Raw genomic sequence first — 25987 nt, forward strand, 5'->3', positions numbered from 1 at the left:
CATCCATCCATCCATCCATCCATCCATCCATCCATCCATCCATCCATCCACACACCCTCCCACCCATTCACCCATCTATCCACCCATTCACCCATCTATCCACCCATTCACCCATCTATCCATCCACTCACCCATCTATCCATCCACCTATCTGTCCATCAACCCATCTGTCCATCCACACATTCACTCATCCATCCACCCATCCATCTACCCACCCATCCATCCATCTCTGTCTGCTTGGCCAGGTGTCTATTGCACAAGCCACTTTTCAATCATTTCCCATCTTCTATTCATCCATTAATCTATTAACGAAATGATTAATGCAACATATGTTGAATATCTACTCATGGGTGCTTAGGATGTAAAGATAAAAAGACTTGAACCTAGCCCTAAGAAAGTCAAGGTCTGCTGGAAAAGGAGACAGATGGGCAAGACAGCAATGAGGGCAGTAGAGTTAGATGACTGCTATACTTAGGGCTTGAACAAAAGACAATGAGAGCAGAGGGGGAAGCCTGGGAAGGGGCACTGTTGCACTGTCTAGATAAGGGCCTGAACTAACTGGCCACGTGAATGGAGATGGGGATCCATCTAAGAGATATTTGGGGGTTGGCTCAGCAGGCCTTGGTGACTAGTTAGAAGTGGCAGGTGAGAATCCATTTCAGCATTCTAATAGCACTCCTCAATTCTTACTCTGTCATCCCCTGCTTGCTTCCCATGCTTCCCAGTCCACTTGGAACAAAGCCCAGATTTCTCGGTAAGGAGGCTCCTATGTCCCACACCAGCCAGTCAGAAGAGCCAGAATGCCCCTTGCTTTACCTCTCCCAGGACTGCTCCTCTCCCTCATTCACCCAGCTAACTCAATGCGTCTTTCAACTTCCAAGTCAGGCGCCCTCCAGGAAGCTCTCCCCTGTGCTTGCCTCTGCCACAGCTCTTGCCACCCGGCTTTGCACTGGGGTGCCAGGCTGTCTGTCTCTCCCTGTGTACAGGCTTAGAGCTCCCTGAGGAAGGTGCCAGATCTTATTGGACATGGCCTCCCTGGTGCCCTACAAGGGACGTGGCACCCAGCTGGTGCTCAAGAAATATGTGCTGAGTGAACGAGTGCATCTACCCTTTAATTTGTCCAACCATGATTGGATTGTGCATGAATTCACCAACACTGAGTTTCTGTTTATGTGAAGCACTGTTCTAGGGGCTGGGGATACACTGGTGGTGAAGAGAGGGGTAAGGAACCCTGCTCTCATGAGGCTTACAGTCTATGTGGGATGAAGGATAATTAATAAAGAAATGAACAAAATGTATAGCTAGAAATGGAAAATACCTGGGAGGTAGAGAGGGGTGGTCAGGGACCTCATGGACAAGGAACTGGCCATCAGAGCTAGGGGAAGAACATTCCAGGTGGAGCTAGGTGTTGTCTACTCAACCATCCACACGATTCATCCACCCCTTCATCCATCCATTGATCCCCTCACTATTTTGTTTCTGTTTCCCATCCATTCATCTATCTGTCTGTCCCTCCATCCAAAAGGCATGAACCTAGTTCCTACCAGAGATGGGGGGCAGAGAGAACAAGATCTGGCCCTTGCCCTCAGGAGAGCTGCTTTGCCAGGGGAAGTTAGCCATACGGGGGAGGGCACAGGGGCCCTAAGCCCCACAGGGCTGACGATGTTCAGAGTTGGGGCACACAGCTGGCTAGAGAGAGAGGAGGCTTCCAGGAAGAGTAGGGAAAGGCCTTGAGGTGGGCCTGAGGGCCAAGCCCCAGATACAGCGCTCATCACATCAGACTTCCATGACAAACCCCGTCCCCCGGGCCCGTGATCCCTCCCTCGGGCCCCCATACTCCTCTCCCTGCCCTGGCCTCCATGAGACTGCTGCCCCCGCCCCAACCCCAGACTTCTCCCACCCCCTTCTTTCCCTCTTCCTACCAAGAAGCCTGCTGCAGGCCTGGGAACGGCAGCAGCAGGAAGAGCGCCAGCAGGCCGAGCTGCGGAGGGCCAGGGAGCAGCGGGTCCAGCAGCAGGTGGCTCGCTGCCTGGCGGCCTATGCACCCAGAGGGAGCCGGGGGCCGGGGGCCACCCAGCGCAAGCTGGAGGAGCTGAGGTAGGAAGCCTGGGCTGGGGAGGTCCCGGTGGGGAGAGGGCAGGGAAGGCAGTGCAAGATGTCAGATGTCAGAGGAAGGACAAAGGAGACCTGGCTCTCTCCTTCCCTCAGGGCTGAGTCTCCACAGCCATCCTACAGCCCTGGCAGGTGGGCTGGCCCACTTGGCCGCACTTTACAGATGAAGACACTGAGGCACGCGAGGAGAAGGGGCTGAGCCAAGGTCACCCAGTTCACGATAACAATCCTGCAGCTGTCAGAAGCTCACGGTTAAAATGGTCTACATGCGTTACCACACGCTCAAATCCTGTTTTTCTGACCTCAAAAGCCAGGCATGCTTATTAGCAAAATGTAGATATTACTGAAATCATTCCCTGAGCACAGAAACAGTACCTGTGATCTCACTCCTGGGCACAACCATTGTTTGCTATCAGGTGAAGAGTCATCTGTTTATTCTCTTCCTATACGCTGACCATTAAAAAGAAACAGGCAAACGTGTATTTAAAAGCAAATCTTTTTTAGACTCATATAACAGGCCCATGAAGTGGGCATTATCATCAGTCCCATAATTCGACAGAGGAGGAAACAGAGCTCAGAGAGCTCAAATAATTTGCCAAAGGTCACAAGTGAGCTGCAAAACTAGGATTCCAGTTTGGGCAGCCGTTTAGCCACCCTGCTACCCCATCTCCCAAGTGCTCGAATACCCAATCTGTAGATAAAGTGTGCCAGGGTCTTCCCCCAAAAGCCCCACCTAGTGAAACAGATAACACAAATAAATATGATCACCAGGGCTGTGGACACTGAGCACCTACTGGGTGCATTGGCAGCAGGGCTGCCCTTTCCACATCTCATCTCCTTTTATCCTGGGAGAAGGGCTAGGTCAAGGTTGAGTGGAGCACTGCGAAGAGACCGGAGAGTCTCTGCCCTGCAGCGGAGCCATCAAGGACTCAACAGAGTTCCGATCACCTACTCTTTGAGGCTCAGGCTTATCATCCCCAATTTTGAAGATGAGAAAACCAGGGCTCTTAAGAAGTCAAGGGTGTTTTAAAGGAATCCTTGGCCAGGGATCAGGCAGATGCCTTCTCCTTGCCAGACCTCTCAAGTTCATTGTTTGTGTGTTTATTTTTTCAATAAGGCAGGAAGCGTAAGGTTCAGAACTCCACATGACAGATGTCCGTGAGAGGAGTCTTTCACACACACCTCTTTTATTTTCTACTTGAGAGCAGATGTTTTCCACGGGGATCTCTCAGCCCTTACATCCTGTGACTTTTGCTATCTCTGAGCTGCAAAGGCTCTGCCCTGCACAGGAGGGGCGGGTTCGAGAGGTCGCCCTGTGGTAGGGAGGCTATGTGCCTTCCTTTTCCTCCCAGACGTTGGACAGGGCTGACATCCAGTCCCAGGCTTCCTTTCTGCTTAGGGCTCCAAGACATGGACTTCCTCTCAATTCTAACAAACAGCATCGAGAACCAAGAAGGAAAAATACGCATGACATCACAGGCAAGACAGAGACTGAATGCCAGCTCACTCCCCACCCCCGCCTTTTGTAACTGCTGAAATTACCTCATGAATGCTGACGACTCCGTTTTGCAAGAGCTTCTGTGCCTGGCCATGGGTTTCCAAGTTCATCTCTCATTTGTGAATGGAGGAAGGTTCCTTCCTGGCACATAGCCAAGGGTCCTGGCCCGACAAGGCAGTGTTTTTCCGAGGGGCCCCTGCATGTTTGCTAGAGGCCCCAACACGAGTCTTTGAGTCTTGTCTCTCCTCCCCTCCTGTTCTGTGTGTGAATGCTGCCAACACGCCCCGAGACCTCTCTTCCGTGCTTCACGGGATTCCTGGTCCCGTGTGGCCAGAGGGCCCCTCTTGCTGCTTGGATATTCGGCTTGATGAGCAGACACATTTCAGAAAAGCGCACAAACCAGGTTTTTGTAAATGGATGTGTGCTTTCCCTGTGGAACCCTGATCTTTTCAGGAAGTGTTCTTTCATTTGCAACCTAATTCTTTTGTTCCTTCATCTCATTTTCTAAGTTGTGTGCTTATAAGAACGACAGAGAATGGTGACAAACTTGTCTAAACCCTGCCATAGTGCAAAGAAAACTGAACCCAGAGCGGGGCCTTGCCCAAAGCCATGGTCAACAGCCCTGGCTTCTCCCTCACAGGTGCAGTGTGAGAGGGCGCAGGGGTGTAAACGCAAGGAGGGGAGAAATTGTGCAAGCAGAAACCCAGTTGCTCTGAAGCCAGTGCTGGCCCCTCTCCCTTGGGGGTGGCTGGGAGGCTTGATGAGCCCTGGCTGCACGGCCTGCGGACCTGGACTCAGGGCTCAGTCTCTCACTTCCCAGCTGTGCAACCTTGGCCAAGTCCCTCAACCCTCCTGGGCCTCAGGCTCATCATGGGTAAAATGGAGCAAATAATTTCCACCCCACTGACCTCAGGAGGAATCCAGGGCGAGAGGATGGGAATGAAATGGCTTTGCAAGGTACGGGTGGGGAGGATGTTGAGTCCTCAGTGAGGATGAGTGGACTCAAGAGTGGGGATGGGTTGTGTTCATGGTTAGCTGCCCAGAGGCCCATCTCCCTGCAGGCGCCAGGAGCGACAGCGCTTTGCTCAGTATCAGGCAGAGCTGCAGGGCATCCAGCACAGGGTGCAGGCCCGGCCCTACCTGTTCCAGCAGGCCATGCAGGTGAGGGCTAGCACCTGGACAAGCATGCCCCTTCCCTGAGAACAGCGCTTCTCATTGGAGGAGTGGGTAGGGATGTAAGGTGAGAGGGGCCCCCTTGGATGGGGCCCCGGGCCACTGCCCATCTTGACGCCCTGGGACCCCCTCAGTAATCCCAGCACCATTTGTCCTCAGCAGCCTTGGTGCAGAGCAGGAACGCTTCTCTCTCCTCAGGTCAATGCCCGGCTCACAGTGACCCGGCGCTTCTCCCAGGTGCTGTCAGCACTGGGACTGGATGAGGAACAGCTACTGGCTGAGGCAGGAAAGGGGGACACAGAGGGCACCTCCAGGAAACCCAGGTGAGGCCATCTAGCTAGCCAAAGAGCTGGCTCTGCCCAGCTACAGGGAGAAGAGGTGCCATTGTCAGTACTCTGGGCCCCACAGGGTCTCCCCCAGCTGTCTCCCTGCCCACCTCCAGCCTGGACTGGACATCCAGGGAAAAGCTGAGAAAACTTGTGGGCAACCATGCTGATCCGCCCTGAATCTACGCTTCAGTCCTGGCCTGGTCCACTCCCTTGGCCTGAAGGGCTCTGTCTAGCTCTAGGGGTCAATAAGTCCTTCCCCAGGCCCTGTCCTCCATGTCACCCGAGGAAGGCAGGACCAGGGTTATGTTCCCCAGATCCCAATAAAGAAACTAAGGACCTGAGGGGCAGGGGCTTTGCTTGAAGATACAGGAGCAATTAAGCCACAGAGGCAGTCTAGGAATCTGTGGCCAGCTGAATGGCCACACACCAAGCCCCTGTTACGGGGTGGTGTCACACGAATCACCCCCGGGATACTGTCCCTTATGCTTTAGAACAACCTGGTGCACAGCAGGGATTGTGAGGCTCATTCATAAGGAAACTGAGGCTTGAGGAGGGGAAATCACTTGCTCAGAGTCCACACAGCATAGGAGCCAGATTTGAACCCACATTGTCAATCACGGCCTTTCCTCTCCTAAAGCCCAGGTCTCCTTGGGCATGGGGGTGGGGAGCTAGAGCCCATGGTGTCTATCTGTGTCTCCGTCTTTAAGGAGCCACAGGTCAATGGGCGTGAGAATGGAGCACTCTTCTGAGAGCCCTGCAAAGACAGAACGCATTGAAAGCCAGCCTGATAGGCACTCCACTCCAAGCCCAAACCAGGAGTCCCGCCCCTGAGAAAACAATTAAATGCTTTATGGAAAATACAGCGTGCAATTTCTGGTGCTGCTGGGAAGAGGCTGCAGGCTGGGAGTAGGAGGTAAGCAGGTGGCAGCAGGCTTAGCTTGTCCCATCACCCAGGAACGCTGCTTGTGAAGCTGCTCCTGAGTGGGTCACCTCACAAAGCACAACCACAACTGCTCCACTCCCCACCCCCGTTTCCAGCATGCTTGCTGGGTTCTAGGAATTCATGGCCTCTGCCTTTGAGAACTTGGCGGGGGTGGGGGGGGGTGGGGGGTGGAGTTTGGATCTTTAAAGGGGTACATACCTCACACTGTAACAGGTGGGTTGCACAGCGACCACCAGACCGAGCAACTGCGGGGTGGGGGCCTGAGGAGGGATTATGTGAATTGGGATTTTAACTTTTTTTTTTTTTAAGATTTATTTACTTATTTGACAGAGAGATAGACAGCGAGAGAGGGAACACAAGCAGGGGAAATGACAGAGGAAGAAGCCTCCGGCAGAGCAGGGAGCCCAATGCGGGGCTTGATCCTCATGACCTGAGTCGAAGGCAGACACTTAACGACTGAGCCACCCAGGAGCCCCTGGATTTTAACTTTTAAGTAACTTCAAGTTGAAGCCCCCAAGGTGGGAGGAAGCTCACATACACAGATGTGCCAGATTTTGTGCTCAGTTTCAGGGAGTTCAGAGTACAGATTAAAAAACCCAATGCGAGGGGCGCCTGGGTGGCTCAGTTGGTTAAGCGACTGCCTTCGGCTCAGGTCATGATCCTGGAGTCCCGGGGATCGAGTCCCGCATCGGGCTCCCTGCTCGGCAGGGAGTCTGCTTCTCCCTCTGACCCTCCCCCCTCTTGTGCTCTCATTCTCTCTCTCAAATAAATAAATAAAATCTTAAAAAAAAAAAAACAAAAAAACCCAATGCGGAGGGCAGTTAAGGCTTCCACTCCCGGTTTCCGCTCAGGTCGTAATCTCAGGGTCCAGTTCCGGGCTTCTCTCCCTCTCCCTGCGCCTCCCGCTTGCGCTCTCAAATAAATAGATAGACCTTAAACAAACAAACAATCCAAGGAAAGTGGGAAGGCAGCATTTGCTGACAATACCGGTTGTAGGGGCTCGGAAGTATGGGCTGTGAAGCGGGGCGGGGGGGGGGGGGCGTCTCAGAACATGATGCGTCGTCCCACACCCGCTAGAGCCATGTCCCGGGGGAGCCCTAGTGGACGCCTACGGGAGCGGCAGGTGCCATCCACGGCAAGACCACGAGGCAGGGCGCGTCCCGTGGCCGGGAGGTGCTTCCAGCTCCCAGGTTGCTGGCTTAAAGGGTTTATGGTTCAAAGACATGCGCCCCCTGGAGCGCATGCGCAGTGACACTGCCAGCTTAAAGACCACCACCCCACACCACACCGGCCGCAACTGCGCGGTTGGGCTCCGATCCCGGCCTTCCCATGAACCTTTGGGGCGGGCTCCGAGGCGAACGACGGAAGCAGCCACTCTTGGTTTCCGGCAACACGACAGCGGCTGCCGGGCGACCCGGAAGTGTTCCCATTTTGCGTCGTCGGGGCTCGGCGGCGGCCGGGCTCGGGGCGGACGTACCGCCATGGGGTCTTCAAAGAAGCACCGCGGAGAGAAGGAGGCGGCCGGGACGACGGCGGCGGCCAGCACTGGAGGCGCCACCGAGCAGCCGCCGCGGCACCGGGAGCACAAAAAACACAAGCACCGGAGCGGCGGCGGCGGCAGCAGCGGCGGCGAACGTCGGAAGCGGAGCCGGGAGCGTGGGGGCGAGCGCGGGGGCGGGCGGCGCGGGGCCGAAGCCGAGGCCCGCAGCGGCGCGCACGGGCGGGAGCGCAGCCAGACAGAGCCCTCTGAGCGGCGCGTGAAGCGGGAGAAGCGCGATGACTGCTACGAGGCCGGTGAGGGGCGGGGCCTGTGGGGGGGGCGGGGCGGGCCGGGGGGGGGGCCCGGGAGCGGGCGGGCTGGCCTGGGTGTGCAGCCCCAGCACGCCGGGGCCCAGGCACCTCGAGGCTGAGTTCATCAGCCCTTCTTAAAGAGGCTTTCTACGGTTATTTGGGATTAAAGATTGCCTTCGTCTGCTAAGCTCCGCGGGGGCAGAGATTTTGTTTTCTCAAAATTGGCACATCACAGGCCTTCAATAAATGTTGAGTGAATGAATGAAGTTGTGTTAGCGAGTGCAGAACCAAGAAGAAAGCTGGTATTGGGCAAATCGTGTAGGGTTCATAGCAGAGATATGAACCGGGTCCGAGCACAGAGGACCCTACAGAAATTTGAATTTTGTCTTGAGGGTTGTAAGGAGCCATGGATTTGAGCTGAGGAATGAGTTGATTGTATTTTGCAAAGATCACTGTATTGAGAACTGGCTCAAGAGTAGTCAACACTGGAAGTCAGGTGAGGGCCGGTAGTGGCCGCACTGAGGCAGAGCAGTAGGATGGAGGGACCTGAACAGACTGAAGAACTGTTTTGAAGGAGGAATTAAGAGAGCTTAGCACTTGGATGAGTGTGGGAAGAAGGAAATGAGGATGACTCCCTGAATTGTGGTTTGAGCCACTGGATGGGTGGTTGTATTGTGTACTGAAATTGAGGACTTTGGGAGAGAAGCAGACTTCTGAGGGGAGAGAGTTCAGTTTTGGAGAGCGTTGCGTTTGATGTGCAGGGTTTGGGCTGGGTAGAGCAGTTTGGAAGTCATGAGTATTTAGGTGGCAAATGAAGTCCACTGAGAGAGAGTGAGGAGTGGACAGTAGAACCTAAGAAATGCCAACGTTTTAGTAATAGGTGGAGCAAGATGCTACAAAAATGCCTGGTGGTACAGTATCCAGAAAGGCAGGAAAATCTGTCGAATCTTGTATCATGGGGTCTGTGGGAACAGAGATATAGAAGGAGTAATCAACGGTGTCACGCGCCACAGAAAGTGAAGGAAATTCGAGCTGAAAAGAATCCACTGGATTTAGAAATTAAGGAGGCTGGTGACCTTGGAGAGAGCCTGGAGAGGTTGGGATCCAGGGTGCAGGTGAGATATAGGGGAGGAGGTACGTTGTGGGGTGAGGAGGCAGGAAGGATGAGCAGGGGTGGCAGCTGGGTGGGGGGGCTCCATCTGATGGTGTCCAGCTTCTGTCTGTGGGGTTCCGCGAAGTTATTTGCTGATTGTGAGGTGGGTAGCAGAGGTCTGAAATGCTTTATCTCAGTGTTCTTAACATCCATCACAAATCAGGGACCAATAAATACATTTCTTGACCGGATGAACCGCACAGAGGACATAGTCATGCTGCTAACACGGTCCCTGGCCTGTGGGGAGAAACAGACTTGGAAGTGAGTGGTGGGGCTGTGGAGTTCAGGGGAGAGCAGTTCATTCGGATCAATCATTGAAAGGGAGTTCAAGAAGGAGGTGGCATTTGGTCTCTGCATTTGAATAGGATCTTGTCGATCAGAGTTAGGCCAAGGAGGGCAGTGCAGGCTGAAAACAGAGTATACAGAAGTGGAGCGGAGGCAAAGGTGAAGGATGAAGCAAGGTTGGACCTTTTGGGTCAGGAAAGGAAGGTTATATAGAGAGTCGGGGTGTCAAGAGATTAGGATGAGGTAGAAGGAGCTCCTGGCGTGAAGGAAGGCTGCTGGTTTTGGGTGTCTCCGTAAGGCCCAGCTGCTGGTGAGGGGGTCCCTGCCGCTAGAGCTAGAGATGTGGCTTGTTGGCCCTTTGTTCAGCTCCTGAGCCATGCTTCTTGTTCCAGCGGCCAGCTCTAAAACTAGCTCAGGAGATGCCTCGTCACTCAGCATCGAGGAGACCAAGTAAGTTCCGTCTCCCTTGTGTTTCTACTTTTCTTTTCTGAGACAGAGAGCTTCTGGGACAGCTTCTCGGGGGGCCTTTCACCCACTTAACATTCTAATTGGAACTGGAGCATAACCATTTGAGTTATAGGAGAGGACGCTAAAACCCAAGAGGAAAGATGGCCTTTTGCTGGTTAGGGGCAGGCCAGGCCTAGCACCCATGTTCCCTGATTTGGAGGCTGGTCTCTGTCCTAGTGTCCTAGGCTGCCTGGGTCAGTCCCTGCTTTGGGAACCCTTAGGACCTCTCAATTCCATCCTGTTTTCAGCCCCTGTCTGTCCAGAAATGTCTTTGATGTTCCTGTTTCGTCGACAGCTCCTAACATTTGTATCTCGTCTTCAGTAAACTCCGGGCAAAGTTGGGGCTGAAACCCTTGGAGGTCAATGCCGTCAAGAAGGGTGAGTGTAGGGCTGAGGGAGGGCATTTGGGTGGAGGCGAAAGACCATCTGAAGGGGTCTTTGAGGAGGGTTGGATTATGGCTCAGGTTCCACATCATTTAGTGGCCCTGTGTGTGTGTGTGTGTGTGTACGTACTTGTTGATAAGCACAAGGCCTTTCCTTACGGTCGTGATGGGGGGCTGGGAAGAGGCTTATTCTTGACGTTCAGATGCCTAGCACTGTGTGCTTGCTTCAGCTGGGAGGCCACGTTAGCCTCCCAGGCTGAGACATGTGCACAGGTACTGCAGACTGATCTAGGCTATGCAGGTGGTGGGTTTGTTTGTTTCTTAAAGCGTGATTGGGGGCGGCGGGGCGTTGGGGGGGCTTGTAAGGTGTGGAGGGTCCTATCATGCTGTGTGGGGGGACGTGGAAGTGTGGGGCTGAAGTGGGAGGAGGACGGTGAAAGATCAGCCCCCGCCCCTCTCCTGGCCCCTTCTGGCCCCATGAGCTGGAAGGGGGCAGGGTGAGTGGCTCCCTCCTCTCCCCACCAGCCATGGGCAGGCATAGCCTCACGTCTGGGCCCCCCTTCCAGAGGCGGGCACCAAGGAGGAGCCCGTGGCAGCCGATGTCATCAACCCTATGGCCTTGAGACAGCGAGAGGAGCTACGGGAGAAGCTGGCAGCCGCCAAAGAAAAGCGCCTCCTGAACCAAAAGCTGGGGTGAGGGGGTCCCTGCCAGGGTGGGCAAGGGAAGGACCTGAGGAGGCTGCCAAGGAGCTCTTGAGTCGGGTGCGGGGAGCAGGAGTGGGGCTCCCCAGAAGACCACTTTCTTCTCTCTTCAGAAAGATAAAGACACTGGGGGAGGATGACCCCTGGTTGGATGACACTGCAGCCTGGATCGAGAGGAGTCGGCAGCTTCAGAAGGAGAAGGACTTGGCAGAGAAGAGGGTGAGTGCCTGGGCAGCTGGGGGTGCTCGCTCCGTGCCTCTGGTAACCTGACTGGCTGGTGAGGCCAGACACTTGTCCTTTGGAGGTTACTGGGCTCAGAGAGGTCAGAGGTCCGTGGTCAGTGGTGTCTGCTCTGGATTCTTAGCAGCTGCTCCATAAGGCCTATTTTTTTTTTTTTTTTTTTGCACTCCCACCTGGTCCCCACGTGTCTTCCAGTGATGCTGAATGGCCTGAGGTCATAGGTCACTCCCTTCTCATCCCATAGGCCAAACTGCTGGAGGAGATGGACCAAGAGTTTGGGGTCAGCACTCTGGTGGAGGAGGAGTTTGGGCAGAGGCGGCAGGTGAGCAGCCGGGCTGGAGGCAGGGGGTGGGGAGCACTGCTGTCCTTGGTGCTGGGATCCCAGGGCTGGGTGGGTCAGGGCTCCTGACTTGGCTGGACGTTCCCCCTCCCCTCTAGGACCTGTACAGTGCCCGGGACCTACAGGGCCTCACTGTGGAACATGCTATTGATTCCTTCCGAGAAGGGGAGACCCTGATCCTCACCCTCAAGGACAAAGGTGGGTTAAGCTCCAGTGCTCGGGTAGGGGCGCGGAGGCACTGCTGCGTCGAGGCCAAGTGTGACGGGCCGCCGCTCCTGCCCTGTCCGCAGGTGTGCTGCAGGAGGAGGAGGATGTGCTGGTGAACGTGAACCTCGTAGATAAAGAGCGGGCAGAGAAGAACGTGGAGCTCCGGAAGAAGAAGCCTGACTACCTGCCCTACGCGGAGGATGAGAGCCTGGATGACTTGGCACAGGCAGGCTGGGCAGCGAGATGGGGGCTCTGTGGCTTTTCAGGAGCCAGGCTGGGTCCCAACCAGTACCTCTTGTCTTGCAGCAAAAACCCCGCTCTATCCTGTCCAAGTATGATGAGGAGCTCGAGGGCGAGCGGCCACACTCGTTCCGCTTGGAGCAGGGTGGCACTGCTGATGGCCTGCGGGAGCGGGAGCTGGAGGAGATCCGGGCCAAGTTGCGGCTGCAGGCCCAGTCCCTGAGCACAGCGGGGCCCCGGCTTGCCTCCGAGTACCTCACGCCCGAGGAGATGGTGAGCTCCTCGCCTGCACCCGCACCTTGTAATTGGGGTGGGATTCCTCCCTCTCCTCTGGGGTCATGTGCTGCCCGGGGCGGCTGTGGAGGAAGAGCGAGTGTGAGGGGCTTGGCCGTCGTGGTCAGCGGTGTATGGCAGCCCTGGGGAGGTGCTGCGGGAAGACGGTGAGCGTAGACAGAACAGGGACTGCCGGGACAGATGGTTCTGAGCTCGTGTTTGAGCTCGGCGACGTAGCCAGCTTATGCCTTGGGCGAGTCATTTAACTGTGAGCCTGAGACACCCCGTTTGAAATGGGAGTGGCAGGAACCATCTCTTGAGGGCCGGTGCAAGGATTTGTGACAATGTGGCTAAGTGGTAATTTTATGGCTGTGTGTGGATTTTATATTTGGGATGATTGTGAACACAGAGGTAGACATCTGGCTCAGTAGATTCTTGGCTGCGTGATTAAGAGCAGGACTCTGGAGCCTGAAGAATAAGGTTCACAATCCTGGCTCTCCCATTTAGGAGCTGGGTGACCTTAGGTAAGGAATTTAGCCTCTTTGTGCCTTGGTTTTCCTCATCTCACAGGTGAGATGAGATCGCACCTACCTCATACATTGTGTGTGTGTGTGTGAGTATGTGTGTGAAGTGCTTAGGCCAGTGACTGGCATGGAGGAATGCTAAAGAAGTATTTGTTTTTGGGGTGCCTGGGGCCTCAGTCAGTTAAGCGTCTGCCTCGATTTCGGCTCAGGTCTTGATCTCAAGGTTGTGGGATGGAGCCCTGCGTGGGGCTCCATGCTGGGTGTGGAGTCTGCTTAAGATTCTCTCCCTCTTCCTCTCCCACACACCTCGGTCCCTCCCTCCCTCCCTCCCCCACCCCTTTAGTAAAAAAAATTTTTAAGTGTTCATTCTTGTGGGCTCGTGGCTGTCCACCTTCCCCATTTCATGTCTCATCTCTCTTCTCTCTCCCTCAGGTGACCTTTAAAAAGACCAAACGGAGGGTGAAGAAGATCCGCAAGAAAGAGAAGGAGGTGGTAGTCCGGGCTGATGACTTGCTGCCTCTTGGAGACCAGACTCAAGACGGGGACTTCGGTTCCAGGTGGGCTTGGAAACAGGGTTGCGGTGTGGGGGCTGGACTGGCCTAGGGGCCCGCACTCACTGGAGAGGCCTCTTTCCACAGACTGCGGGGCCGGGGTCGGCGCCGAGTGCCTGAGGCAGACGAGGAGGCCCCGGAGGAGGAGGAGGAGGAGAAGGAGCAGGCACCTCAGCCCCCGCAGTCAGATGACACCCGCGTGGAGAACATGGACATCAGCGATGAGGGTGAGGGGCCCAGCTGGCTGAGGGTGGGTGGCAAGGACAGGGCCAAGCGCCCCGGGGCAAGTGCCCCGGGGGCAAGGAGATGATCCAAGCAGGGGTCTCCTGTGTTTCCTCCAGAGGAGGGTGGAGCATCACAGGCCGGGTCTCCAGAGGTGCTGGAGGAGGACGAGGCGGAGCTGGAGCTGCAGAAGCAGCTGGAAAAGGGGCGCCGCCTGCGGCAGCTCCAACAACTCCAACAGCTGCGAGACAGCGGTGAGAAGGTGAGGGGGTCCCAGAGGCTGGGTGCAGGGCGGGCGCGTGCTGGCATCCCCAGCGCCAGGGCCTTCAGGGACAGGCGCGTCTGGGGTGATCTGTCCTCATGAGCATGGCACCTACATTCCAGTTCCGGTCATCTTTTTTGTTTAATTTGTTGTTGGTAGATTTCTTTTAAGTTCGAGCAGTGCGTTTGCTCTAAGATATTTTAGGGGTGGAGCCTTCCCTGTCTTCCCTTCTGTGGCTGGGTGTTGCATGCTTGCTGTCCCAGGGGCGGGGGAGTCACTGGGGAGCAGGACAGCAGGGTCCCTGTGCTCGCGCAGCGGCCTCTCCGGCGGCCGCCGGGGGGCGGGGCAGCGGTGAGCGGGCGCGCACATGCGCACACCGCACTTCCGGCAGCGCCCGGAGCTGGGCGACCGTCCGCGGGAGGGCGGAGCGGATGGCTGGGGGGCCGGCGCTCTGCATCCGTTGTTCAGGGGGCGCCTTGCAGGGGGCGGCATTTGACGGAGACTTAAATAACACCAAGGAGCCGACCTCGCCGAGATTCGAGTCGGGGTGGAGGTGGGCGGGCAGACCGGGCGCTGGGGCGGCGGAGACGGCCGGTGTCCTGTGTCCTGGACGAGTGGCCTAGAACACGTGAGGGCCTGGTGGTGTGAGCTGAGCAGAGGCCGCTGGGGCCTTGCGGCCGCGAGCATTGCTGAGTCTCAGTGGGCGCAGGCCTGGGCCGGGCCCTGCCTGCCTGCTCTGTGTGTCCGCTCACTTCATGCTCGCGGCTGCACCCTGTGAGGAGGGGTCCGTTCTCTTCATTTTGTAGATGAGGAAGCTGAGGCACAGAGGCCTTGGCCAAGTCGGCCAGGGTGACGGGCCGGACGTGACAGAGCTGGGGTTTGAACAGCCCGACTCCACCGTCCCCACTTCTCCCTGCAGTCCTCCCACCTCGGGGGGCGGGGGGGAGAGAGAGAGAGAGGCGGGAGCAGGGAGCCCCGCACAGCGCGCAGCCCCGTGGTTGGGGGGGGCGGGGGCTCCTGCAGAGGCGCCCGGGAGGCAGCCCCTGAGGCAGAGTGCAGCGGCCAGTGCGGCGGAGTCACAAGCCCAGACGGGCTTTCAAGGAGGGGGGAGGGCGTCTTCGAGCTCCTGAGAGGCAGGTCGGATTTGGCACGGTGGAGTCCACAAGACTCAGGCGATGAGGAAGCCAGGGCAGCAACTTGGGACGGTCCCTGGGAACGGGCGCCGGCCGACTGCGCGGCTGTTGGAGGCGTCGGGGCCGCGGTCTCGGCTGCTCTGCCTTCGCAGCATCTGCGGCCCGGGGTCACTGGGCGAGCGGGCATGGCTGGGATCCAGTAAAGCTGGGCTCGCCGGAGCCGGTGCTGGGCCATCCGTGGGCCGCCGCTGCCGTCAAGAGGGTCAGAGACATGGGGCGGTAGCCGAGAGCACAGAAGCCTGGCCTCGTGGAGCTTTTGTTCTACTGGGGGGATGTGAAAGACGAGCATCCTGCGGGAGAACCACTGGGAGCAGAAACAGGAAGAGGCGATGTAGTGGAGTGATCAGGAGTGAAGGAGCGCTCCCCTTTTATCTCTGTCGGTCAGGGTGGGCCTCCTAGAGGAGGTGACATTCGAGAGCCAGATGAAGTGAGCCTCAGTGACATCTAAGGGCACAGTTCCGAGATGAGGGCGCACCTGGCCCCCAAGGCCCTGAGGCAGGAGCCAGCCAGGCTTGTTCAGGAGGTTGGCTGAGGCCTGTGTGGTTGCAGTGGCAGGAGCGGCGGGGAGAGGGACGGGGAAGGAGATGGTCCCAGGCCACGTCAGGCAGACGCTTGCTGTTGCGGTAGATTTAGCCGAGAGTTCTGGCTCGGAGGAAGAACAGTGGAAGGCTGTTGTCGTCCAGTTGAGGTGATGCTCGACTGTGATGACAGCCACGGAGACGAGGAGATGGCCATATTTGGAAGGCATTTTGAGGGTAGAATCAACAGTGTTTGTCAGTGGATTGCGGGCGAGATTGCGAGTGGGTACGAGAAGTTAAGGATGAGGGGAGCCTGGGTGGCTCAGTCGTTAAGTGTCTGCCTTTGGCTCAGGTCATGATCCCAGGGTCCTGGGATCGAGCCCCACGTCGGGCTCCCTGCTCAGCAGGAGGCCTGCTTCTCCCTCTCCCGCTCCCCCTGCTTGTGTTCCCTCTCTCTCTCCCCCTGCTTGTGTTCCCTCTCTCGCTCTGTCTCTCTCTGTCAAATAAGTAAATAAAATCTAAAAAAAAAAAAAAAAAGTTAAGGATGACTCCCGAGAATTCTGACTTGAACAGCTGCCCGTTTGCTGAGTTTAGGAATAGGTAGGGCCGTTCCTGGGATGGGAAGAGCCAGGGGAGGAACACATTGGGGGGAGATAACAAAGCATTCAGTTTTGGTTAAGTTTAAGGTACTCTTTTATTAGTGGTGATTCATACTGAACAGGCAGTTGGACACACGAATTTGAACTTTCAGGGAGAGGCTGAGACTGCAGTTCTAAATACGGAAGTCAGTGCACGGGTAGACAGGAGTTAAAGCCGTAGGATTGGCTGGAGTCACCAGGACAGTGAGTGTGGGTAAGAGAGAGGAGCCGGAGAAGGAGAGTGCGTGAGGATGGCAAAGAGGACAGGGTGTCGTCCTGGGAGTCCTGTGACTGGAGGCTCTTGCGAGGAAGGAAGGAAACATCTGTGACACTGCCACGGAGAATTCGGGTCTCGGGGATGAGCATCGACCTTTGGATGGGGCAGCATGGCGGTCACTGATGCTCTTGTCTAAAGTGGCCTCCGTGGGGTGGTGGGGAATGAGGGCCAGACCACGCAGGCTTTAGCAGGGTTGCTGGGTACAGGATTACCAGATGAGAGCCGGTTGTGTTTCCGTACGCCAGCAAAAGATAGCGTTTGTGAAAGCAGTATTGATAGGGAAGTAACATGGATAAGCGATAGAAAGCAAAGTGGATGAGAGGTAAGCTGGACTGCGGCAAAATAAAAAGGAGCACGCGATGTGCAAGATCTATGTGGGGAAAATCACGTCTATCTTTGAAAGACAGTAAAGAAGTCATAAGTAGACTCTTGTGTTAGGTAGCTCGGGCCTCCATGACAATGCCACGGACTGAGTGGCTTAAGCAACAGAAATTTATTTCTCAATATCCTGGAGTCTGGAAGTTCAAGATCAAAGTGTTGGTAGGTGTGGTTTCTTCTGAGGCTTGTAGGTGGCCGTCTTCTTGCTGTGTTCTCTCATGGCCTGGGTGCCTGCATCCTTCGAGTCCCTTTCTCTTATGAGGACACTGGATTAGGGCCCTGCCCTTATGACCTCCTTTGACCTTAATCATCTTCTTAAAGGCCCCGTCTCCAAATACAGTCACACTGGGGGCAGGGTTTCAACATAGAAATTTTGGGAGGACACAGTTCAGTCCACAACAACCGTGTTCGTGGATAGGACTCAGTAGCGTAAAGATGTTCATCTCCTCAAATTAACTTGTAGATTAAATGCAATTCCAGGAAAAATCCCAAAGGGATTTTTGTGGAACTTGGGAAGCCACTTCTTAAATTTACTTGGAAGATCAAAGGGCCAATAAAAGCCAAGATGCTTTCAATATTAAAGTGGTGAGCTTTGCTCTGACAGATCTCATTTTATTCATTGTGGTAATTGAGGTGGTGAAATAGCGGCCTAAGGACAGACTGACAGGGCCGAGACCTAGTAGAAGGCCCGGGAACAGACTCCTGAGGGGGGACGGTGGCTGTCCCAGTGGGAAAGGGCGCTCACTTCAGCAAGTGCTGTCTGGACAGTCATTTACCTATTTGGGCTTGTACCTCACACAAGATTGACTTACAGATAGATTAAGAACTTAAAAGTCAAAAGTTAACATTCCAGAACAGACTTAAGGAAAAGATATTTGTGACTTTGTAGCAGAGAAAGGTTTTTTCCTTCCATAAGTTGCATTGAAATACACAGAACATAAAATTTACCATCTTCACCGTTTTTAAATAAATGTCCAGTTCTCCTGAACTGTTAAATCCACTCACGGTGTTGTTCAGCCTTCCCCACCAGCCACCCCCAGAGCTCTTCTCATCTCGAAAAGCTGAAACTGTCCCTGTTAAACACTGACTCCCTTCCCCCCGCCCCTGGCCGCCACTGTTCTACTTTCTGTCCCTATGATTTTGACTACTCTAGGGACCGCCTATAAGGGCAATCACAGCGGGGTTTTGTTTGTGACTGGATTATTTCAAGAGAAAGATTTTTTTAAGATGTAAATGTAAAGCATAAATCATGAGGGAGAAAACTAATAATTTAATTACTTAGAAATTAAGAACTTCAGTTTTTTTAAAAAGACACCATAAGGAGATGTTTGCCCACGTGTATATAGCCATCAGTGGGTTAGTGCCAAGAATATCCAAATGACAAAAATTGGCAAAATAGGAAAATAGGCAAAAGACCTCAGTGGGCACTTCACAGAAGTGGAAGGGTAAATGGTCAATAAAATACCCAATGAGGGGGCGCCTGGGTGGCTCAGTTGGTTAAGCGACTGCCTTTGGCTCAGGTCATGATCCTGGAGTCCCGGGATCGAGTCCCGCATCGGGCTCCCTGCTCGGCGGGGAGTCTGCTTCTCCCTCTCCCGCTCCCCCCTTTTGTGCTCTTTGTCTCTCTCACTCTCTCTCTCAAATAAAGAAATAAAATCTTAAAAAAAACCAAAAACCCAATGAAGGGGGGCGGTTCCTGGGTGGCTCAGTTGGTTGAATGTCCGACTCTTGATTTCGGCTCAGGTCATGATTTCAGTGTCATGAGATTGAGCCCCGTGTCAGGCTCTGAGCTGGGCGTGGAGACTGCTTGAGATCCTCTCTCCCTCTGCCCTACACTCCCCCGCCCCCCCCCGGTTCATGGGGGCTCTCTCTCTCTCTTAAAACAAAACAAAACACCCAGTGAGGCCCAACTTCATGAATGGTTAAGGAAAGACAAGCTGAAACAGTGACGGACCAGGTCATACCCACATCATTTGGCAAAAGTGTCAAAGTCTGACAATATCAAGTGTCAGGATTCAGAGCAGCCAGAATTCTTGCACACATTTCACAGGCATGTAGGGGACTCTGATGAGATTGGGAAGGCGTTGACTAATTCACGTAAAGGCAAGTGTGTGCGCCCTTCGCCCCAGCATCCCCACTCCTGCATGTGTACCCCAGACACACACTTGCCCGGGTGCTCCGGGAGATGAGCATCTCATTGCTTGTGTTTGTAGTATTTGTGATAACAGAGAAGGCCCATCCGTGGTGTGCAGGGGAACTACATTAAGATACGTTCATGTCATGGTTCTGTAGTGAAAAACTAAGAAGTACAGCCACTCAGGTCAGAATGAATTTTAGTTACTTTTTATTTTTATTTTTTTAAAGATTTTATTTGTTTGACGGAGAGAGACACAGCGAGAGAGGGAACACAACCAGGGGGAGTGGGAGAGGGAGAAGCAGGCCTCCTGTGGAGCAGGGAGCCCGACGCGGGGCTCGATCCCAGGACCCTGGGATCCTGACCTGAGCTGAAGGCAGACGCTTAACAACTGAGCTATCCAGGCTCCCCAAGATGAGTTTTAAAATATAGAGCAAATCGTAGGGGAATCAGTTTCAGATTGTGTAATGTTTTAAAAATGCACAACAAAATAATACCCTGTTGGTGGATAGGTCCTTACATGGAAAAACTAAAGAAAAGCCTGTGAATCATGACCACAAATAAGGCAAGGAGGCACTGGGGCTTGAAAAAGTATTAATAGTGTTTCTTAGACTGGGTGATGGGTGCCTGGGGGTGTGTGTGTGGTTGTTCCTGTTTTTAAAAAACACACGTGTGTTGAACCCTTTTATGTTTATGGTGCGTTCACTAAAAACATAAACATAGTGTAATAACATGGAAGGAAGGGGCGTTGGGTGGATGTGGTGGCTGGAAACTTCCCTGAGGAGCTTGCTGTCAGAGGAGAGCAGTGAGACTGTGGGGTGGAAGGAGCGGAGATCCTAGGCAATCCTGCATGCTTATGGGAATGATGCAGGAGGGGGACAGCGGGGACAGTCAGTGGTGTCAGGAGCGGAGAGGTGAGGGGCCTCGGAGCCATGCCGGGCAGGAGGGTGGTCCGAGGGAGGAGCAAGGCGGAAGGTGTCGGTGGGGGGTGGGTTCTGGAAGCATGTGGGAGTTGCACAGGGCATCTTCCTGTCCTGTGGCCTCAGGGAAGGGTTCTGGAAGAAGCGGTTTTTATGTTGAGTCCTGAAACAGGAGTTTGGGGGTGAAGGGAGGGTGGCAGTGGAGCGGCAAGAGGCCCCAGTGCGCTCCAGGCCCAGACGAAGACGTGAGGCTGCAGGGCGTTGGAGAAGGGCCGTGTAGAATTTGGATATGAATTTAAAGGGCAGAAGGAAGCCGTTGATGGCTTAGGAGCAGAGGAATGTGGTGGGTGTCGGTGCAGAGTGGAGAGCGGACTGGGAGACAGGGAGGAGGCAGAGACCCGTCAGAGGCCTTCTGCGCACAGTTGGAGGGCTTGTCTTTCTGCCACTGGGGAGGATTTGGGGTTTCTGGGTCTCAACGGCACCTCCCCAGAAACTTCTGGGTTTGCCCACAGCTGCTCCCTCCCCCAGGTGGTGGAGATTGTGAAGAAGCTGGAGTCTCGCCAGCGGGGCTGGGAGGAGGATGAGGACCCAGAGCGGAAGGGGGCCATCGTGTTCAATGCCACGTCCGAGTTCTGCCGCACCTTGGGCGAGATCCCCACCTACGGGTTGGCCGGCAACCGGGAGGAGCAGGAGGAGCTCATGGTGGGTCCTCGGGCAGCCTACCTTTCCCCTCCCCTCCCCTCCCTCCTCTTCGCTGCTCCCCTCTGCTCCTGGTTTGGGTCCCCCCTGCCAGTCAGGTCCTGGTCAGGTTCTTCGTAACTGGTAACAAGCCTTGGTGCTCCAGCGGGTTAGGCTGGCCGGGGCGCTGGGGCTCCCTGGGCTGACCCCAGTCTCTGACCCCAGGACTTTGAGCGAGACGAGGAGCGCTCAGCCAACGGCGGCTCGGAGTCGGACGGGGAGGAGAACATCGGCTGGAGCACAGTCAACCTGGACGAGGAGAAGCAGCAGCAGGATGTGAGGGCGCAGGAGCGAGGGGGGCGCCGGGGGGGTGGAAGAGCAGGAGAGCACGGCTGGGTCGGGGGAGGCCGCCCCCCGGGCTCCCGCCCCGGCTCTGCCCCTTCCTTGCGAGGGGCCCGTGGCCTCAGAGCCCCGTGTCCTGCTGTGTGACGGGGCCGGCAGAGCTCAGTGTGGTGCGAGGAGTCGCCCAGCGCCCGGTCCTGGGAAGGACCCCAGGTGTGCGTGCTGGGGGCGAGTCGGGGTGAGGAGTGTGGCCCACTGACCACCTTTTTCCCTGTGTGCTGCCCCCCAGTTCTCTGCCTCGTCCACCACCATCCTGGACGAGGAGCCCATCGTGAACAGAGGGCTGGCAGCTGCCCTGCTGCTGTGTCAGAACAAAGGTGAGGGACCGGGAGCCTCGGCGGGGCGGGGAGCCGGCTCGGCTTCCTTGCTCCCCCCGCTGCCTCCACCGCTCCCCCAGGGCCCGAGCGCTGCTCCTCTGCACCCAGTCCTGGGGCGGTCATAGCAGCATCTGGCCTTTCTGCTCCGCGTCACCCCATTTTTTGAGGGCTTTGCCCCTTCCCCCCCAAAGCCCCGCTCACCCTGCAAGTGGCTGGTGGGGGGAATCGGGCAGTTGAGGCGGTCAGGCCGTGGTGCGGAGAGAGTCTGGCCTGAGGCCCCCGCTGAGGGCAGCCGCCTGGAGTCCGACCGCTGCCTGTCCCCAGGGCTGCTGGAGACCACCGTGCAGAAGGTGGCCCGGGTGAAGGCGCCCAACAAGTCCCTGCCGTCAGCCGTGTACTGCATCGAGGACAAGATGTGAGTGCAGGGGGGCGGGCAGAGGGCCACGGGCTGGGGAGGGGGGCACTGCCGGGAGCCGCGGGGGCCGCGCGGGCAGCGGCCGGCCCTGAGGGCCCCCCCTTTCGGCCCAGGGCCATCGATGACAAGTACAGCCGGCGGGAGGAGTACCGCGGCTTCACCCAGGACTTCAAGGAGAAGGACGGCTACAAACCCGACGTGAAGATCGAGTACGTGGATGAGACGGGCCGGAAACTCACACCCAAGGAGGTGAGCGGGGCTGGGGGTGACTGAGTCACGAGAGGCGGGGCCCCCACCCTTCCCAGATGAGGCAGGGCTGCGCCGAGCGCCGGCTGGGGGGTCAGCGAGCTGTCGGTACCTCGGCGCCCCAGTTTCCATTTCCAGTCACAGGCCTGGTTCCTTTGCCCACCTGCCCCCCTGTGGCTTGACCTGCCCCGCGGGCCGCCTTTCTGTGGGTGGCATCCAGGCAGGGGGCTGACTCGTGCTCGCTGCCCGCAAGCACCGGGGTCCCCCTGGCGCCATCCCCACCTGGGTGCGCTGCCCCCGAGCCCCAGCCTCCTGGCTGCCTTAGCCTCCGTGCGCTGGTGCCACTCGGGATCCCGAGTGCCCCCACTGCAGCACATCCAGCCCCGGAACCCGTCGCCGCGACTCTGGGGAGCCCCCGGAGGGTGCCAGGGTTGCAGCCCTTCTCCTAGCCCCCTCCCACCACCCCTTAGCCCAGCACGGGGTCGGCTGAGTCCCCACCCTTCCCTGCCCCCCGGGCACGGGTGCCTCTAACACCAGTCCCACCCGTGTCCCAGGCTTTCCGGCAGCTGTCCCACCGCTTCCATGGGAAAGGCTCGGGCAAGATGAAGACAGAGCGGCGGATGAAGAAGCTGGACGAGGAGGCGGTAGGTGGCCCACGGAGACGTGGGGCGGCTTCCGCACCTGCTGGTGCTGGCGTGGCTGGTGGCCTGGGGCCCGCCCCTGCCCTGTGCTGACTGGCCCTCCTCTGCAGCTCCTGAAGAAGATGAGCTCCAGCGACACCCCCCTGGGCACGGTGGCTTTGCTCCAGGAGAAGCAGAAGGCCCAGAAGACGCCGTATATCGTGCTCAGCGGCAGCGGCAAGAGCATGAACGCGTGAGTGGGGAGGCGCGGGGGGCAGGGACAAGGGACAAGGGACGGGGGACGGCACGGGGCCTGTCGGGGTGGGAAGGCCCCTGCCGGTTTCCAGCCTCATGCCCCTCTTCTCTCTGCAGGAACACCATCACCAAGTGAAGCCGATCTCCCTTCTGATCCCCTCCCCAACTTTAATGTTAAATAAAATTCCCTCCTTATTTTTTCCTCCTTCGTCATGGTGCAGATTCCAGGGTTAGACCTGGGAGGAGGGGCAGGCGATGCTGGGAGGAGCATCCACACACTGCCCTCCGGCGGGCCCTGGTTGCTGTGTGACCTCAAGCAAGTCACCGAACCTCTCTGAGCCTTAATTCTGCCATCCGTACAGTCAAAACATGTCTGTTTCATAGAATGTCCCGTGAAGATTAAATGAGTTCGTTCGTTCACTCATTCATCCGCCTGGAATTTAGAGGCGAGCCGGACTCCTCAGAGGTGGCTTCGAGTCTGACATATGCTCAGTATGACCCGGCCATCCGATGACACACATAACTGAAAGAGATGAGGGAGAGAACCGTCCAGATTCTCTAGGACAGTCCTCCACCCCCGCCCTGGGCCCGGGCCGGCCAAAGAAGCCAGTTGGTTTATTTTCTCAGCCCGCCCCCCCCCCCCCCCCCCCCCCCCCACCACTCCTGGCTTCATTGCTCGGGTCCTGGGCGGTTGTCAGAGGTCGCGCCTTATCCTCTGCACGGCTGGCTTTCAGGTGAGAGGTGGAAGTGTTTTTAGCGCCCTGGTCTCTCCCAGCCTCTGTTGCTACACAAATCACTGCCCTGGGGCCCAGGACTACGTGGGGGTGCCACCCCGCGCTCCTGTACCCTTGGTCTGCGTGGAGACTTGGCCCGCGTGCCGTTCCCCAGGGAGGTGGGCCCCGGAGGATGCTGGGACGTGCCGAAGCCCCGAATCGAGGGCAGGGCGACCAGTGGCTCCCGTGGGAGTCGGAGCCGGTGTCCTGCCCCTGCCGAGGCCCAGGTGCACGCCAGGTTCACCGTTCGTGTCTAATGCGAGCAAACACTAAGTGGAAGAGAAGGATGGTGTAAGTCATCTTGGAAAAAACATGAGCAAGGACGACAGTTGCCTTGGCAGATTGCTCTTCGTGACGGTCGCCTGACGAGCCAGCAGGCGGTCACATCGCGCTTCTTGAGCTCGTTGTCTCCCTCACGTGAGGTCTCACTCCGATTTAATTTTCGCCTTGGCTGCTTCTCCGGCCCCTCGGAGGTGCCTGCAGGCTTGGAGCGCCTGGGCTGGGGGCGTCGTTCCCCCGGAAGCTGGCGAGGCCCATCGGTGGGGTGCGCGGCCCGTGCCTGGTGTGGCCCCTGGCCGGGCTCTGGCGGAGCCCTGCCTCACCCTCTGCAGGCGGGCGTCCCTGGGGAGGTCGTCACCACTGTCAGAGCCAGAAACAAGGCCTCGTCTGGAGCAACAGCGGACCAGGGTCACACTGATCCGGTTTAGCCCAAGATGCCTCCTAACTCTGACCCCGGTAACTAGTAGACAGTAAATGGTGAACAGGGACTAGGAAAGGCTTCATGTGACACTCCGGGACCACCTCCAGGAAGCCCCCCGGTCAGTGCAGTCTGCCTGCCTCCTCTCCTCATACCGGCTGCAGGCCCCTTCCCTGCCCTGATGCTTGCGAGCCCCCCCTCAGGCTGTGTCCGCCCACCTGGCTGGGGCTGGGAGGCAGCAAGGAGTCAGCTCGGCTCCCAGGAGGTAGGAGGGGCTGGGGACCACCAAATCCTTCGAGGCCTGAGCCCGGAGGAAAGGGGGCGTCCCAGCTCTGCGGCTCAGGGTGAAGCCCCACCAGCAATGCTTGCCCAGACCCTCGCCAGCTGGGGCAGCACTTCCGCCGTGGAGGCTGGGGTGAGGGTCAGTGAGCTCTTAGCTGGGGATGGTGGGGGCACAGCTGGGGCAGGAACCATCAGGCCTGCTTTTCCACTGATGAGCTGTCTGACCAGGGGCCGCCCAGGACCCCTTCTCCACTCCCTGCCCAGCTCAGCTCTTGGAGGCCCTTCTGGACACGGTGATGAGATACCCAGCACGAAGGCCAGCTGGCTGACGCGGGCTTGAGCTGGGCACTGAGCTGGGCAGGATGGCTCCCCTCCCTGCTCTAGAGTCTTGCTCTGTCTGGGCTCTGCCCACACCTTCCCGGGTCCTCCTGACCCTGTCAAGTCCCAGTGGCCATACCCAGCCTGTGCCTCCACCTGGCAGTTAATGGCCTGTTCCGTGTTTCCCCGTTGTGGGGAAAAGGCTGCCAAGCCCACAGGACCAGAGCCTGCCCCCTTCCTGATCCAGCAGGATCCCTACTTTGTCTCGGCCCCCTTCTGAACGGGGCTGGCTGAACTTAGAAGCCTTCACCCCACTTTGTATCCTGGGGGCTCAGGCAGGGCCCTGCCGCCCAGGTATCCCGGTGCAGTGGGAAAAAGGTGCCCCTCTGGACTGCCCTCAGAGTGCAGCCTGGCGATAGAATTCTTACCTGTGCCACCCTTGGTGCCCCTCAGTGCCAAGCCCACGACTGCGCCCTGGCCCCACCTGTCCCAGCCAGCATCCTCGGGAAGGGCTCGGCTCAGGTGGCTAAAGGAGCCAGCGGAGCCCGGCAGCAGGGCGAGAGGCTGGTTCTCCACTGTCCAGCCTCTGGGGTTTCAATGGCAAGGGCCCAGAGGGGACCGTTTCCCAGAAGAGGGGGCTGTGTGGCAGCAGGAGGAACATTCAAATTCCCTTTCCCTCCTGGGTCACTGGGCCAGGTCTCCGCCAGCTCACCGTCGACGCGCTCCTGGGTGTGTTCCCTAACCCCGCCAAGCGCGCCTCCTCGGCTCCCGGATGGAGAGAAGAGCTCCCACCTCAAATTTCCCAAGCTTTGCCAGCGGGAGCCCCCGGAACCTGGCTCTGGTGTCCTTTTGACGTGTCCATCCTTCCTCAAGCCTGTCCTTACTTTCTGGTAAAGCGAGTGCTCCAGGCCCCCTCCATTTGCTCTGCCCCGGTCCTGGGATCAGCCGTTGCCCCAAACACCGGTTCCCTTTGGCGAAGGCAGTATTAAAACCCAGGGTCTGGGTGCCCTGTGTGCTCTCGCGGCCATGGCGGTGTCCCTGCTCTCGAGCCCCCTCGGTGGCGGGGCTAGGAAACGAACAGATCACATTTCCATCTGGATGCGTTTCTCTATACCTGCGGGTATTGAAAACGGTGACACTGGGAGCCCCAATTCCCGTCCAGCACCCCGGGCTCGTTCTCCGTTTCTTCTT

At 57.1% G+C, this 25987-nt stretch overlaps 2 protein-coding genes across 2 annotated transcripts in view; both read left to right on the forward strand.

Annotated features, from left to right (window-relative positions):
- TSGA10IP (testis specific 10 interacting protein) overlaps positions 1-6171 on the forward strand; it is a 9925-nt gene extending 3754 nt beyond the window's left edge. Inside the window, exons 6-9 of the mRNA XM_035013754.1 lie at positions 1927-2097; positions 4672-4771; positions 4982-5106; positions 5820-6171. Of these exons, the coding sequence (XP_034869645.1) occupies positions 1927-2097; positions 4672-4771; positions 4982-5106; positions 5820-5943 (520 nt within the window). The 3' untranslated portion in view covers positions 5944-6171. The remainder of the gene's footprint in view (positions 1-1926; positions 2098-4671; positions 4772-4981; positions 5107-5819) is intronic.
- A 1273-nt stretch (positions 6172-7444) lies between these two features.
- Positions 7445-22928, forward strand: SART1 (spliceosome associated factor 1, recruiter of U4/U6.U5 tri-snRNP). Its single transcript, XM_035013298.1, has 20 exons — positions 7445-7849; positions 9677-9734; positions 10114-10169; positions 10741-10867; positions 10990-11095; positions 11361-11438; positions 11555-11654; positions 11747-11889; positions 11970-12176; positions 13133-13257; positions 13339-13478; positions 13593-13735; positions 20322-20495; positions 20697-20807; positions 21103-21190; positions 21515-21605; positions 21719-21854; positions 22406-22495; positions 22603-22724; positions 22844-22928. Exons 1-20 carry the CDS (start codon positions 7537-7539, stop codon positions 22860-22862), a joined length of 2427 nt encoding a protein of 808 aa, XP_034869189.1. The 5' UTR covers positions 7445-7536; the 3' UTR covers positions 22863-22928.
- The last annotated feature ends 3059 nt before the right edge of the window (positions 22929-25987 follow it).

The sequence above is a fragment of the Mirounga leonina genome, unplaced genomic scaffold, assembly GCF_011800145.1.
Source record: "Mirounga leonina isolate KUSES-001 unplaced genomic scaffold, KU_Mleo_1.0 Mir_166, whole genome shotgun sequence".
In the NCBI taxonomy this organism is placed as follows: Eukaryota; Metazoa; Chordata; class Mammalia; order Carnivora; family Phocidae; genus Mirounga; species Mirounga leonina.

Bases quoted from the DNA above. Each gene is read 5' to 3' on its own strand.
- SART1 (XM_035013298.1), top strand. From the start codon at position 7,537: ATGGGGTCTTCAAAGAAGCACCGCGGAGAGAAGGAGGCGGCCGGGACG. The intron at 11,890-11,969 runs GCAGGCTGGGCA...CTTGTCTTGCAG, and splicing joins GCCTGGATGACTTGGCACAG to CAAAAACCCCGCTCTATCCT. The intron at 20,808-21,102 runs GTGAGGGCGCAG...GCTGCCCCCCAG, and splicing joins AGGAGAAGCAGCAGCAGGAT to TTCTCTGCCTCGTCCACCAC.